Source organism: Penicillium canariense, assembly GCF_028826845.1.
Source record: "Penicillium canariense strain IBT 26290 chromosome Unknown utg000002l_segment0_segment0, whole genome shotgun sequence".
Classification (NCBI taxonomy): Eukaryota; Fungi; Ascomycota; class Eurotiomycetes; order Eurotiales; family Aspergillaceae; genus Penicillium; species Penicillium canariense.
In genome coordinates, this window is record NW_026622729.1 from 4,201,060 (window position 1) to 4,216,303 (window position 15,244).

At 49.7% G+C, this 15,244-nt stretch overlaps 4 protein-coding genes across 4 annotated transcripts; 1 reads left to right on the forward strand and 3 right to left on the reverse strand.

Moving 5' to 3' along the window:
* Positions 1-307: 307 nt before the first annotated feature.
* On the forward strand, positions 308-3,771 carry spt16 (chromatin-remodeling protein SPT16; the record flags this gene model as incomplete). The annotated part of the gene is made up of 8 exons (XM_056686828.1): positions 308-490; positions 573-657; positions 719-840; positions 913-1,065; positions 1,122-1,559; positions 1,613-2,552; positions 2,617-3,215; positions 3,283-3,771. 8 exons carry the CDS (start codon positions 308-310, stop codon positions 3,769-3,771), a joined length of 3,009 nt encoding a protein of 1,002 aa, XP_056545570.1.
* Positions 3,772-4,213: 442 nt separating this feature from the next.
* On the reverse strand, positions 4,214-5,228 carry N7482_004704 (zinc metalloprotease; the record flags this gene model as incomplete). Its single annotated transcript, XM_056686829.1, has 2 exons — positions 4,214-4,873; positions 4,944-5,228. The coding sequence occupies 2 exons, from the start codon at positions 5,226-5,228 to the stop codon at positions 4,214-4,216; spliced, it is 945 nt and encodes a 314-aa protein (XP_056545571.1).
* A 546-nt stretch (positions 5,229-5,774) lies between these two features.
* N7482_004705 (CDC50/LEM3 family protein) lies at positions 5,775-7,332 on the reverse strand (the record flags this gene model as incomplete). The annotated part of the gene is made up of 6 exons (XM_056686830.1): positions 5,775-5,877; positions 5,950-6,112; positions 6,188-6,899; positions 6,961-7,057; positions 7,135-7,171; positions 7,236-7,332. 6 exons carry the CDS (start codon positions 7,330-7,332, stop codon positions 5,775-5,777), a joined length of 1,209 nt encoding a protein of 402 aa, XP_056545572.1.
* A 1,178-nt stretch (positions 7,333-8,510) lies between these two features.
* Positions 8,511-9,707, reverse strand: N7482_004706 (SWIRM domain-containing protein; the record flags this gene model as incomplete). Its single annotated transcript, XM_056686831.1, has 1 exon — positions 8,511-9,707. One exon carries the CDS (start codon positions 9,705-9,707, stop codon positions 8,511-8,513), a length of 1,197 nt encoding a protein of 398 aa, XP_056545573.1.
* Positions 9,708-15,244: the final 5,537 nt, after the last annotated feature.

Consider the following 15,244-nt stretch of genomic DNA (forward strand, 5'->3'; position numbering starts at 1 on the left):
TGCCAGACTGAAGATCCCCACTTCCGCGGCCGCAACCCCCGCTAAGCCGCAAAAGGCAAAACTGGGCACGGGAAGCCGCTGGGAACTCCAAACGCGCTTTTCGCGTCCTCCTCTCCCTCTCCTTCTCCAAGGGTCAGCCTTCCTGGCATCACCACATCAACACTCCGCCTTATCTTTCCTTCATCTCACTTTCGATTCGAGTTCTCTATCGCATGCGACCTTGATTCCCTTGTTAGCTTCCAACACCCTTTTTCGCGCCCGGTCTCTCGCTGTTGCAAGCAAGCCTTGCTTGCCCCAGGCTGTCAAGATGGCTGAGAAGATTGCGATTGACAAGAACACCTTCTTCAACCACCTATCAAACTTCTATGCGTCATGGAAGGCCGACAAGCGCTCGTCTAACGCCCTGTTTGGCGGCGCCGGCTCGATTGTCATTCTCATGGGCAAGACCAAGAGCGACGAGAGCTCATTCCAAAAGAACAACGCCATGCACGTATGTCATCGGTTTCCTATCTGTTTCCCGGCTGCCAATACGTCAGATCCGCCGCTGAATGCTAACGGGTTGTCATCTTTAGTTCTGGCTTCTCGGCTACGAGTTCCCCGCGACTCTCTTAGTCCTGACGACCGAAGCGATTTACGTGGTCACAACAGCCAAGAAGGGTGCGTTCCGATCCGATTCTGCTATACTGCGTGGCATGGGACTAATAAATTGGGAAAATAGCTGAACTTCTCGAGCCTTTAAAGGGTGGGAAGATCCCAGTTGAGCTTCTTGTGACGACCAAGGATCCAGAGTCGAAAACCAAAGCTTTCGAAAAGTGCCTTGATGTTATCAAGGGCGCTGGGGTAAGCTCTTTCTACAGGCCTGGATCGTCAAAGTGAGAAGATTTCATAGTTGACTAACTACCTCAATCACAGAAGAAAGTCGGCACCCTACCCAAAGATACAACCACCGGACCGTTCGCCGACGATTGGAAACGCGCGTTCTCAGACATCTCGAAGGAGGTGGAGGAGGTGGACATCACCCCGGCGCTTTCCACCGCCTTTGCGATCAAGGACCCGGAGGAGCTGGTGATTTTTGCTTCCATGTTGGACTGACAGAGAATAATCGCTGACGGTGTATGCAGGTTTCTATTCGCAATGCATCCAGGGCTTGCAGTGGTTTGATGTCGGAGTACTTCGTGGACGAGATGTCCCGACTGCTTGACGAAGAGAAGCCGATCACTCACAAGGCTCTCGCGGCGAAGGTGGATGCTAAAATGGACGATTCCAAATTTTTCAACAAGCTTGCGCGCCTGCCTTCTGAGTTTGACGCCGACCAGATTGACTGGGCTTACGGACCGGTGGTGCAGAGTGGAGGGGCCTACGATCTGAAGTTGACTGCTACTTCCGACAGCAGCAACCTGAAGCCGGGCATCATCTTGTCCAGCTTTGGTATCCGCTACAAAACGTACAATTCACTCATCGGACGGACGTATCTGGTGGATCCCAGCAAGTCTCAGGAAGCAAACTACGCGTTCCTGCTGAATCTCCACGATGTGGTTATGAAAGAGATCCGTGACGGGGTGGTGGCTAAAGATCTGTACAACAAGGCACTCGGCCTTGTCCGATCAAAAAGCCCGAACTGGAGAACCACCTGACCAAGAACGTCGGTGCGGGCATTGGTATTGAATTGCGGGATACGAACATGATCCTCAACGCCAAGAACAACCGCGTTCTCAAGAATGGCATGACGCTGGCGATCACCATCGGCCTGACGGATGTGAAGGATACGGACTCAAAGTCTAAGGGAAGTGATGTTTACTCCATGGTGATCACCGACACTGTTCGTGTTGGAGAGAGCAGCCCTCACATTTTCACCAAAGATGCCGGTATTGACATGGATTCTGTCTCATTCTACTTCGGAGATGAAGAAGAGCCTGAGAAGCCTGTGAAGGAGAAAAAAGAGTCGAAATCCAGTGCCATTGCAAGCCGAAATGTCACGCGGACCAAATTGCGTGCCGAGCGACCAACCCAGATCAACGAGGGTGCCGAAGCTCGTCGCCGTGAGCACCAGAAAGAGCTTGCTGGAAAGAAGACAAAGGAGGGCCTGGACAGGTTCACGGGCACCACTGGAGACGACAATGGTGTGGCCCAGAAGAAATTCAAGCGCTTTGAGTCCTACAAGCGCGATAATCAGCTACCTCTCAAAGTCAAGGATTTGACGGTCTACGTTGATCACAAAGCCGCGACTGTCATCGTCCCCATCATGGGCAGGCCCGTGCCTTTCCACATTAACACAATCAAAAACGCGAGCAAGAGTGATGAAGGCGAATATGCTTATCTGCGGATCAACTTCCTTTCCCCCGGCCAGGGAGTGGGCCGCAAGGACGATCAGCCATTTGAAGATCCGTCCGCCCACTTCGTTCGCAATCTGACCCTGCGGTCCAAGAATAACGATAGACTTGCGCAAGTCGCGCAGGATATCACTGAACTTCGCAAGACCGCCTTGAGGCGGGAGCAGGAAAAGAAGGAATTGGAGGATGTGGTTGAGCAGGACAAGCTCGTTGAAATCAGAAGTATGTCACCGTCAACTGCCAATGGAAGTTCTGTCCTGTCTTGGATGCTAACACAAAGGCTTAGACCGACGTCCGGTGAAATTGCCCGACGTGTATCTGCGACCTCCCTTGGATGGCAAGCGTGTACCTGGCGAAGTGGAAATTCACCAGAATGGTCTTCGCTACTTGTCACCTTTCCGAAGCGAGCATGTCGACGTGCTGTTCAGCAACGTCAAGCATCTCTTCTTCCAGCCTTGCGCGCATGAGCTGATCGTTCTCATTCATGTCCACCTGAAGACACCCATCATTATTGGAAAGAGAAAGACTCGGGATGTGCAGTTCTACCGCGAGGCCACCGAGATGCAGTTCGATGAAACTGGCAATCGTCGGCGCAAGCACCGGTATGGTGATGAAGAAGAGTTTGAGGCTGAGCAGGAAGAAAGACGGCGGAGAGCCGCGCTCGACCGTGAGTTCAAGGCGTTTGCCGAGAAGATTGCCGATGCTGGAAAGGATGAAGGGGTGGATGTCGACATTCCCTTCCGAGAGATTGGATTTACTGGTGTCCCCAATCGTTCCAATGTCTTGATTCAGCCCACTACGGACGCTCTCGTGCAGCTCACTGAGCCGCCCTTCATGGTCATAACGCTCAATGAGATTGAGATTGCCCATTTGGAGAGAGTGCAGGTATGACCAAAGCTCCTTTCCTTCCGAAGCGGATGTATGTCGTGCGGAGTTGCTAACATCTCAACAGTTTGGTCTCAAAAACTTCGATCTTGTCTTCGTGTTTAAGGACTTCCACCGCGCTCCCGTTCATGTCAACACAATCCCTATGGAGGCACTAGAGGGCGTCAAGGACTGGCTAGACTCCGTTGATATCGCCTTCACTGAGGGTCCGCTGAACCTGAACTGGACCACGATCATGAAGACGGTCGTGAGTGATCCATACGGCTTCTTCGCCGACGGCGGTTGGTCTTTCCTGGCCGCTGAGTCGGACTCGGAGGGCTCTGAGGAGGAGGAAGAGTCGGCATTCGAACCGTCCGGCTCGGAGCTGGCTGCTGATGAGAGCTCTGAGGAAGACAGCGAGTATGATGAAGATGCTAGCGCTGACGGGAGCGAGGAAGAGTTCAGTGGCGACGAGGAGAGTGGTGAGGATTGGGACGAGCTGGAGAAGAAAGCAAAGCGCCAGGACAAGGAGAACAGGATGGACGAGGATGACCGCGGTATCAAGCGGAAGCGCTAATTGTGTCAACGGGCGGATGGTGGAGATGAATGGCCTTTTAGTCCATTTTTACTGGGCAGGGGCAATTATGTACTCGGTTCTTTTCTTCAGGCTCAGACCTGTTTGTCTTCATAATTGTTTGCTTTTGTGGTTCAGTATCGGTAGGATTGGGACTAACTACGAGGACACCTGCCGTTATCAAAGACAAACCAATCTTTGCAGTTCTGGCTTATGAAACAATTCTTCAAATGTGATTTATTTCCCTTTGATGTAACCCATCGCCAAACCATAGTAATGTTCCGTTGGGTCTACAACTCGTCGGTAGGCCAATCATATCATACCAGCCAGTGCCCATGACACTAGAGAGTAAGATTGTACACAGCTATCATCACCTTCAGGTAGCCTCTGATCTATTTTCTGTATAGAAGATGGCTAAGCCAAGCTACAGTGAGACTCCCGGCATCTATTTCCCGGCACGCATCGACACCCACATGTTTCGCATGCGTTCGTTCTGGCCCGGCGTGAAACTCTCGTAGCAGACGTCAGAGGAGTAGTCCATGAAATCGTGGATGGGGTCCAGCCCCGGGGAATGCGGGCATGAGTCTCTTCGGGCAGGGCATCCGTCTGTAGGGCTGGACTGCTGGGGCGTGTCGGCAATATAGTCCCCGGGGTTGTCCGCAGAACAAGACTCTCCTTGAAAGGTGTGCAGGAGACCGTTCCAGTGTCCAATCTCGTGAATTGCAGTCCCTCCTCGATTGTAAAGATCTAATGAGCCCCCGGGCATCGTATTGGCGAGCACATTGCAGCCATCCTTGATATAGTCGGCGCGGGGGCTGCTGGCATTCACACTTGGGTCGGGAAGTGTGCAAAACCCCAGCACGCTGGACGAGAGGTCGTTTGTACGAGGAATTTCAGGGCGGCCTTCACGTCCTGCTTGCCCTGGGGAGGCTTGAAGATCGGTTTGGAAGTATACATTCAAGGTCTGGTAGGTTCCTTTCCGGAGGGCAGCCTTCATGCCCAGATCATCTGCATTGCGAGCCCAAGCATCATTAACGTGGCGTGTGACACCTCGTAGTCGATATCGAATGGCCGCATTCTCGTAAGCATATTGTAGGATAGAAAACTAAATGCACAACTTAGCATTTGGCAGTTTGGTGCATTGGGGGGAGTACGGAGGGAATAGTGAAGCGGACCTGAGAGGCAATCATGTCATCGGAAACCTGGTCTCGCTCCGCACTGCTGGTGATGATATGGAACCAGGTTTCGATCTCAATGGGGCCCTTGCGGGCTTCCGACCCAGCATCAGTTGGTTGGGTCTCGTCGGTTTTGACATGTTCAATGGCGCTCAAGAAAGTTGTGTCTGGATCCTCGGCGGCGCAGATGCCGCGCTTTTCAAATACCACAGGACTGCATTGCACCTGCCGGAGGAAGAGGGCTGCGACTAAAACCACGAACGGAGCCAAAGAGTGACAGACCATGATGTTGCTGGTGTTGAGTGCCCTGATGTCGCGATTCCTCCGTCACAACCCGTGGAGAATTATTCCCTGTCCGCGAACCCATCCAGTATATGACCCAGTCTCAATGGACCCGGTTGGATGCTCTGAGTCCGGAGAATGCTGCGTCATGAACGGAATGCATGTCCCACGCAAGGGGGGGCGTTGATGTCCCGAGGGATCGGCAGCTGCAAAACAGGCGGAGCAGAGAAAACGTGCACTTCATTGGCATCCAACAAGGCTGGCCAATTCCGCGGCAGTGGGGATGAGGTCATCCAAGGGTGAGAGAAAGAAGTAAAGAATGCTCGTTGTTGTGACAAATGTTAGATACATAGAAACTCCTTGCCAAACACCCGATCCAGGACGGTCTGTTTATACACAGTATAGCTACCGGCCCATGGAGTATTAAAACCAGAAGAAAAAGAAAAGATCAACATAAAAGAAGAAGAAGAAAAAAAGGGGTTCGGGGGAAGTTGAAAGGAACCGCCCAAGGAAAACAACAAGAAATTTTGGGGTAGGTGAACCTAAGGCCTAAGGTGCATTGGGTCGCAGTCGATCATCCCGCCCAGAGGCTGTTGCAGTGCTTGGCTGGTTGGTTGAATCCCATGTTAGATAGGTGTGATCACCCAGTTTTCTACAAGAGATTAGTCTTTGTAACAGTCCTTGGGGGGTTTCAGGACCAGGTTCAGCATTGATTAGATCATACCTCGGGCGGACCAAATAGGCCACAGTGAACAAAGCTCCCAAAAGCACACAAACACCACCAACCACCACATAAGCAATTCCCATGAAGGGATTCTTGCCACCAATGACGGTTCGAGTCGAGAGTAGAATCGACTTGGTGCCATCGTATTCGGCGACCGGAAATCCTAATAGTCCATGGTCAATAACCCTTTCATTTGGATGGAGGAAGTAACAAGTAGGGGTTCCATCAAGTAACATACGATCGAGAATGTCCAGTTGATAATCCCCCTGTGGCATGGCGGTATCATCATTCCTGCGAGCGAGTTTGCTAAAGGATGGCAACCCCGCCGTGCGCATCCAGACCATGAAATCCTCTCTTTCGTGAAGATTGGGGATGCCGGTTTTCTCGTAGGTACCGTTGTATTCACTCCAGTTCGGTGGGGGGACAACTTCCCAGGGCTTGTACTTCGTCTGCTTAATCAGCGCCTTATCACTATCCCAAGCAATTCCCTTCGTGGTCATCGTGTAGTTAGTCGAGGTGCTAGCTGTTCGGATCGGATTGCCGATCGAGTCATTGAACATGGAGTTGGCGATCAGGCCACAGGGGTAGTAAGCCTTCCCGGTAGCATCGTCAGTCGCCAAAGGGTCACACACGCTGCCCGAAATCGTACCGTTAGGCACCGCCGTGCCCTTCAACTGATCCAAATCCAGTGACTGGACATAGCGACGATGGTTCTGGTAGAAATTGGTCAGGCGGTAATACAGGAAGACCGGCGGGCCCATTGACTCGGGAATCGTAAAGTAGAGAGAGCAGACGGTTTGATTGTCAGTAGTATTGGACCGTTGCCATAAATATTTGCTAGACGCTGTCGATGCTTTGAATGTTGCGGACACCCGGGATGAGATATCTGCTTTGGTATTTTCCGGCGCGCTGGTGGCACAATCGGTGTAGTCGATGACAAGCTCTTGGACCTAGGCGAAACCAGGGGGTGTCAGATGTGCGAGGAGAGTCAGTCGCAAGTCATAACCGTACCTGCGAGCTCGCCCAGAGAAGGACACCGCCGATAGGAGCAAAGAGGACGCCGACGATGAAGAACAAAGGAAGCACACTTTTGGGGGTCAAGATCGGTCTAAGCGGGAGGTAGCGGTCAGTCCCGGGGGGGAAGAGGAGGGGATCGGATCATCCGGAATCAAAGGGCAGGCTCACTGCCATGCTTTCAATCGCTGTTGCCGAAATGCGGTGTCTAACAACGCATGGGGTCAGTCGGGGGGATCAGGTTCGAGGCTCGGGCAAAGGGGGATGCGGACTAGCGGGTCTTCGAGACTTAGGCTTCTTGTCGCCATCGGCATGAGCGCGCTCTTGCTCGTCGATGGACTCGGCACGGGGAACCTCGGCCTGCGACATGGCGACGGGTATCGCGCGTAGGTAAGATAGGGAAGGCAGAGATGGAGGGATGGAGGGATGGAGGATAAGTCGCAGTGCGGGAGACGTCAGAAAAAGGTGGCGCCGGGCGGAGTAAGATCACTGGACTGGCGTTGGGCGCCCCACACTTCAGGCGAACCATAGGCCTGGCGGCCTGGCCACACTCTGCAAATGATGGCAGGGGCCATCATCCATGAGATCTGTAACAGGTCGTCCGACTAAGATTACATTAAGAGATGGCCTTGGGAGTCAACCAAGTGGAACCAAGTTGGAAGATACAATTGCGATCAAGAGCAAAGAACAAAAATCATTCACAGTGGATATGTCATTCAAGAATCGGATCTGGTCAGGGTATCATGTCGAGCCATCCCCCATGCTCTTCTCGTAAAAGCTTTACCAGGGGATGAGAACAAAGCACACAAGGTGAAAAGAGAGAAAGTCAACAGAGAAATCAAGAAAAAAAAGAAACGAAACGAAACGAAATGAAGCACCGCGAGTTGACCCAAGCCTGCCATTCTAGATAGGGAAAAGCAGCAATCCTGAACGCCAAAGCCGTTAAAATAGAAAATCGCATGGAAAAGCGATGCATCGTGTCCAAAAGCAACATACTATGCGGAGAGAGAAGACTAGCGAAAAGAAGAACAGTGTCCTGTACTGAGATGATATCTGGAAAGGAATGTGTCGTCATGCATAGCGGACATGAAAAAGTGATCATAAAAACCGAATAGAAGCCACGATGTGAGAGGGACCAGAAGTCCGGATACCTGGGAGTTGTGTCGAAGAAGCGAGCAGCAGGACTGGAGTCAGGGAGGATTAACATTCAAATGGCTTGGTCCAACAAGGCCAAGACGGTTAGTTACCCGCATCATGGCCATGTCTCTGGTGGTGTGAGAACAGGCACAAAATCACAAGGTGTGACAGGAGTATGTCTCGCATGTACACGTCAGTCTCAACCGGTGCCATGGTAGGAGAAGACCAGCCATGAGAGCACGTAAGAAGAGAGAAGGGGGGTGGGGAAAGGAGGGCGGGAGAGGGTCTCGTTTGTATGGTGGACGATGCTGTCAAGCCAATTGATGTTGGGGGAGGTAGCTGCGATCCGTACGAAGCGACAGATCAATCATTTCCTCTTCCCGGATGGAAAGGGAAAGGGGGTGATGAGATTATCTCAGATATTGATGGAAATACTCCGGCTTGAACCATCCCACTCGGTCGTAGGCGGTCCAGAGCTTGCTAGCTTTGTTGACGTCAATCTTGCAGGCCTGTTGAGCATCGGTCTTGCGGAACTCTTTGCCCACGCCGAGGGCGCGTACCCGAGCTTCAAAGATTCGGCGCTTGCTGCACAGGTAGGTCGCACAGGACAGCCGGAGAGTCGAGGCCAGATTGAGCTCGGCGGGACTGAGCAGGCGTCGGTCCGGGTCATTGCTCAAATCCAGCATCTGCCCCTTCCAGTCTGCCTTGAGGGCCTTCGTGTTACTGCCCACCGTCTCGAGTGGAGGTGAGTAGTCGGGCAGGCTATGGAATTCGGTATCATCCCGATTGGTGCCCAAGGCACGGGGTTTAGAAGCAGAGGGAGGGGAAGAGTCGAATGTATCCAGGGTCTGCTGCTTGGGGGTAGATTTGGGGGTACGCTTGACGCGGGTCCGGGGAACGCGCAGGGTCCCTCCTCCTACTTTCTTGATGGGGGCTGGGGCGATCTTCTTCAGCTTGGCCTCCAGCTCTCCCGACGGTCGGTAGCGATTCATCAAGACCAGCTGGCGCTCGAGCGTTTCCCGTTCCTCCCGGGCCCAAGCGGCCGGGTTGCGATTGTACTGGGTCGAGACAACGGGCACACACGACAGCGCCAGAAGATATTCATCACGGGTAGGTTTGTTCCGCTTGTTCTCAAACCGGGCCATGTGCGAGTTGATATGCTGCTCCACGAGAGCCTCTGCGGCGGGAGGGGGGATGGGACCAAACAGGGGCTCCTCCCGGGCCACGGAGTCATGGCGAGGGAAGAGCACAGGGTCCCGGGAGGCATGGGCCTCGACATCGTGTTCAATCTGGTCTGCCGTGTGAGATCGTCGCTTCTTGATGCCGGTGTAGGGGGTCACCGGTGGCGAGGGCAAATCCATCTCGGACTGTGTTCGCTTGCGATCAGCTGAGATGGGGGGTAGTTTCACCATCCCCCCGAGGGACGACGGGTCGGGCTTTGCAAAGGGGGAGGAGGGGTGAAAGCTCTCCAGCGGCTTCGTCTCGGGGGGTGACATGAGGCTAGAAACGGGAAGACGACTCATGGTGGATGTGGAGGAAGGGTGTTTGCCTGGCTGCTGCGGTGGTTGCGACTGTAGCGGCGGCTGTACACCAGAGGAGGTGAACATTCCGATAAGGGAACTATGAAGGGGAGGGGAATTGTCTCTTCGTTTCTTGGTGTTCTTGGTGTCGCAATTGTCCAGAGAGAGATCTCTGGTCAGATAATGGCACGGGGAGGGAAGATTGCGGTAGGTGGCGAGAGTGGGAGGTGAAAGAATGGGAAAGGGAAGAGGAAAGGAGGAAGGAAAACGGGGAGCGCGAGAGAGGCAAGTTTGAATCCAGCGTTTTTGATGTGCTCAAATGACGAGGGTGGAAGTCAATGGAAATGAATGTCCAACACCCAGGTGATTTGTCAGGCAGCAGTGGCGATACCGGGGTTAAGTGCCAATGGCCGACAATGAGTCAACACGGGTCAGCACACAAGGCAAAAAGGGGGCGAAAGGCGAGGCCGACAGGTTGGTGGGGGAGAGGAGTATTTAAGAGGGAGGATGGAAATGCAGGAGCGGAGGGAGGGGGGGAAGCGACTGGGCCACGGTCATGAGGGGGCTCAACCATGGAGAGATGAGATGGAATCTGGTTAGGCAGAATCCGAGGAGGAACAGGGTCATACCAGGGTTTAGTTACGATTACAGGAGTTTCTCCGTACAGAGGAAGAATACTGACGGACTAGTGTGTGGCCGATGGTCTTATCTGACCCGATTTCCCATAATAAACCTACGGTGTGATAGGGTAATGATCTGGTAAGAATACCAGATCACCCTGGTGTCTGCTGGTATCTGGGCGGTCCTCCATATATCCATACCCAGATATAGCCATATCCGGTGTAGGGTATGAGTCAATTGGCGAGGTCAATGGGTCAATGGGTCAATAGGTCATTGGGAGCGCGACCCACCAATCAGTCTAGTCAATGCGATCACTCTAGCGAACTAAATGCAGTGAACCAACAAGATAACCCCCGGGGGGGCTGTGAAGGTGACCAACTGCGGGGCGGCGCGTAAGGCAGTCAGTCATCTGCGCCTCCGTACCGCTGGCCTTACTTCGATACACTCTCAATACAGTACATGTACACCCTCAATACACCACCCCGTACGTCCGACTCGTGATCATCCCAGCCCAACTCCCCCGCTAACTCCTTCTCCTATGATATCTATTATATTATATACTTACTCTCTTCCGCGCAGTTGAATCGCGACCACAATTCACCGGGTTACATCCCATTGGATTGGATTGGGACCCAATTACCTTCCCTTCTCCTCTCGTCCGCCTCCTCCGCTTATCATCACCACCCTCAAGCCCTCCTTTCTAGTGACGAAGATGACACCCACAGATCGGCAAACAGGGCCCTAGCCACTGCAGCCTGGTGGCGCCCATTGGGCCCCTCGGGGATGGGGGCGCATGACAACATCCCATGCGGACAATCACCCATTAGGACTGACTCATCGAGGACTAATAGGATGTCAGATCGCCACTCCACCAATGAGGGGGCCCACTTGGTGGACGGACGTGCCACCCCCTCCTAATGATCCGCCCGCGCGTGTAGCGTGATCCTGTCGATCTCCAGGGAACAGAGTCATGGTCTGGAGGAGAGGACAGAAGCAGGACGATGCAAGATCATGATCATGGGCACGATCGGAATCATGCCATATCACCTCGTACAGTGGGAGAGCACTCCCATAATTCCGAAGAGCATTGGTCCTGGCCCGGTCACACATACATAGTCTTCGCTCCTCTTATCTCCGCTGGGCAGGTGACTGACTTCCGACTCTGGCCGAGGCAAACCCCCCGCCCCGGGTGCTGTCCTCTCTTTCACCCACGCTTTCACGCCAGGTCCTTTTCCGGGCGGAGCCTTGTTTTCCTTTGCCATTTGGGTCCATACCATTGGCCATTGACCTTGAGTCACCTGGGATCTGGCACATGAGAGGGGTTCGGTGATTGATGACCGGGTGGATTTCGATCGTCGAGTCGATCCTCCGCCTATCAATTGCCCTTAATGCCTACAAGTCTGGAGTCCACTCGGCGGGATTGGTATAATGATCATTGATCGAGGCACCACTGTACGATATATCTAGACAAACAGTACTGGTATCTACAGGTACAGCAAAACAAGATGACAACCCTTGTGAGGACGCCGTCCCCACTCCTGGAGGACAAAAGACCATTTCAGACCCCATCAATGGCCGTGTCGCAACCTACCCGTATCGTGAGTAGTCAGAATCGGTTGCTCATCCCCTATTGGTCGCAACCCAAACCCAGAAAGAGAGTAAGGGGGGATTTGAACGTGTTTCCCGCTTACGTCCGCGCACTCCAAAACACATACCAAATGCAAAACCCTGCAATTTCATATCTTATTACACTCATAGGTCAAAAGTCCATTGACACCCGCGTTTATATGGCATATCCTCTTCTACTACCATCGCCACACTAGACTATATTTCTAGCATAACGTTATCAAATTACCTAAAAAATAACTAACACTTTAGGATTAACATCAATCTACAGTGGCGGCCCATTAGTATCTAAACCCTAGTACCCTTATTTTTCTGCCCTATTTCTCTGCCACACTAGTAAAACCTCACAAATTCTATTCAGCTGCCTAATATTTAGTATACCACCCTTTATTCTTAATAATTTTGGCCACCCAATGCGTCATTGTAGTTGACAAATTAACAACTATCCTATGATATACATGTAGCGCACTATAGTGTGTGGTGGTGGTGGTAGAGAGAGCTAGGTGGTAAAGGTGGCTTAGGAAGCAGAGGTAGTAGGGTTTAGATACTTGTGGTTAGTCACTCTAGATATCCCAACCTAGTATTCTGTATACTAATCTCTTGTGGTATGTATAGTGTTGATATACTATAGTATACTAGAGATCAGCTGGTCAATTATGAGATCACGAGAGTGTAAGAGCATGTTTATTTACTATAGTGAATGAATGTGTCTATATAGACACGAATATGGTAAAATATAGTAGAAATAGCCCGAAAGTGGCCTAAAGTATAAGGTAAAAGTGTACCTAGGATTACATCCTCCCCTACTTGCTTGAGACTCGACCCAAGTCTATATATAGTTAATAGTAACTATTAGGTCTAAGGGTATACTTTATAGTCTTATAAATATATATAATAATAAAAGAAATAGGGCTATTTATACGTAAATAGCTATAGATATAGAGTAATATCTCTATATCTAGGTTGTTTTTTAATAAGTACTAATAATCTTAGGGGATATATTATATATCTCCTAACTATATTATATAATACTAAGTTATCTCTAGATATATTATATAATATATTATTATAAGAAAATATATTATATAGGGGTAAATATAAATAGTATCAATATTTCTATTTTAGGAATAAAGAGATATATTCTACTAAGAAAAAAAAACTCTTTGGCAAAACGCGAACTATTGAACCAGTGTGCTGCGCCCGTCGCAGTGCCTATCAAATTGCTTATTAGACCAAGACGAATCGATTGATCCTATTTTTAGCCAGTTTCCGTCCTGTAGTTAACTATGGTAGGCGGAAAGGGTAAAAAGGGGTCAAAAATCTTATGGCCTTAACTACCCGACAGTAACGGCCTTGAGCTACGCGCCTATATAGGAAAGCTATTAAGGATAACTTAGCAGTAGAAAGCGCTCTATAGCGACGGCGGCCTACTATTACTAGAGCGATTCGCTATATATCTCGACGTCGTAATCTCCCTAACTTCGAAGATACGCGACGACGATGTACTAGCAGAACTTTAGCGTATACGCGCCTTATTAAACGATATTAATCGGAAATATACCGATATAATTAATAAACTACAATATATAGTCACCGTATAAGCTACGTAGATAGCTAGGCCTAGTACTAGTAGCCCTCTGCCCCTTACCCCTAGCTGTACGACCGGCTATCGTAATACTATTATAGCCTACGTAACTAGCAGCTAGCAGTCCTCGCTTATCTCTGGATAGTTAGCGAGGGCGAAGACTAACGGGATAATCCCTAGTAATGACCTTAGTAACGATAGTAGCTACCCGGCCGTAGTACCGCTACTCCGCGAAGACCTCTAGATTATCGTTCGCTCGACCGACCCGTAGGCAGTTAACCCCCTACGATACTAGGGAGCTACTAAAGTTATTAGCTACGCTAACCGGTCTATCTAGGAGACCGGCGTAGCCGATCACTCCCTTATATTATCTAGTAGAGTACTCCCTAGCGGGGATATCCTAGTATAGGTTAATAGGCTCGAGGACGTTAGGACTTTATAGAACGAGCGCTAGTATAAGGTCTTTAGCGCTAATATATATATCCGGTAAACTACCTACGTAGTAACTATAAATAGCGTACGCTATATAAGCTTTGACCTATATAAAGATACTAAGGCGAAAGTAACAATCCGGGCGGCTAATATAGGCTGTCTATTAGTAGATATAGAGATCGTAAGGGTCGGCTAGCTAATACCGAGAAGGAAGATAGAAGAAACGAAGCTATAGTACGCTACCTTATTAGTTAAATTTAATAGTACTAAAGCTATAAACTATATAATTCGCTAGGGTCTATCCCTATATAGCGAACTATATAACTACCGGTATTTCGATAGTAGCTATCGCCTATAGTAGTGCTTCCGCTACTAGGATTATAGCTATATCGCCCGTAACTATAAGTATAAGGCCTACTATAACTATATATAAGGCTATAATACTTAGGATTATATATACGCCTACGACCGCTGCTAGGTAAAATACGCTATATATATTAAATATAAAAGGAAGGCGAACTACTTCGCCTTCGACCGAGAGTGTCCTATATAGGGTGAGGCTATTACTGTAGTCTCTAACTACTATAGCTAGGGGCCTAAGCTCTACTAAGAGCCCCTCTAGTCTAGTGTTAGACTATCTAATAATAGTTTATCCCTATCGATCCCTACTATAGAGATATATCCTATACCTACTAAATCCGCTAAAGTAAGAAGTACTACTAGAGATATAGCCTAATAGAGACCGGAGGCTATAGAGATTAATAGGGCGCTAGCTAAGATAAGAGCTATCGTAGTCTCTTATAAAAATAAGGACTAAGATAAGTATTATTATAAGCGGAAGGCCGTCGAGGATACCGCTAGCGAAGAGGAGATAGACGTCGACCTTTAGCTCTACTAAGCCGAGGCCGCTTAGCCTATCCCTAATAAAATTAGTAATATCTAGCTATTATTTATAGCTCTATATTAGGGTACGGACTGGCGGGGTTGTAATAGGAGGAGATCGGTAGGATCAGAATAGGTTCGATAGGGTTCTAATTAATCAGATAGTAGGTAGCGAGTAGACTAGCTTAAGCTAATTTATAAGATATAGCTCGAAGAGCTATAATAGGATTAAGAATAGAAGTATAGATAAATAACTTAAAGATTACGTACCTATAATCTTCTTTATTAGTCTTAGTAGGTTTTTATAGACCCTAATAGTTTATACTATAATAGTACTCCCTTTTTTAGGGCTAAACTCTATTAAGATAAGGCTTATAGAGGTATCTCCTATAGAAGTTTTATATAATCTTTTATATATATATAAAATATTTAATAGATTTTTTAGTAAGATTATTATAACTAATCTATTTAGTAATAT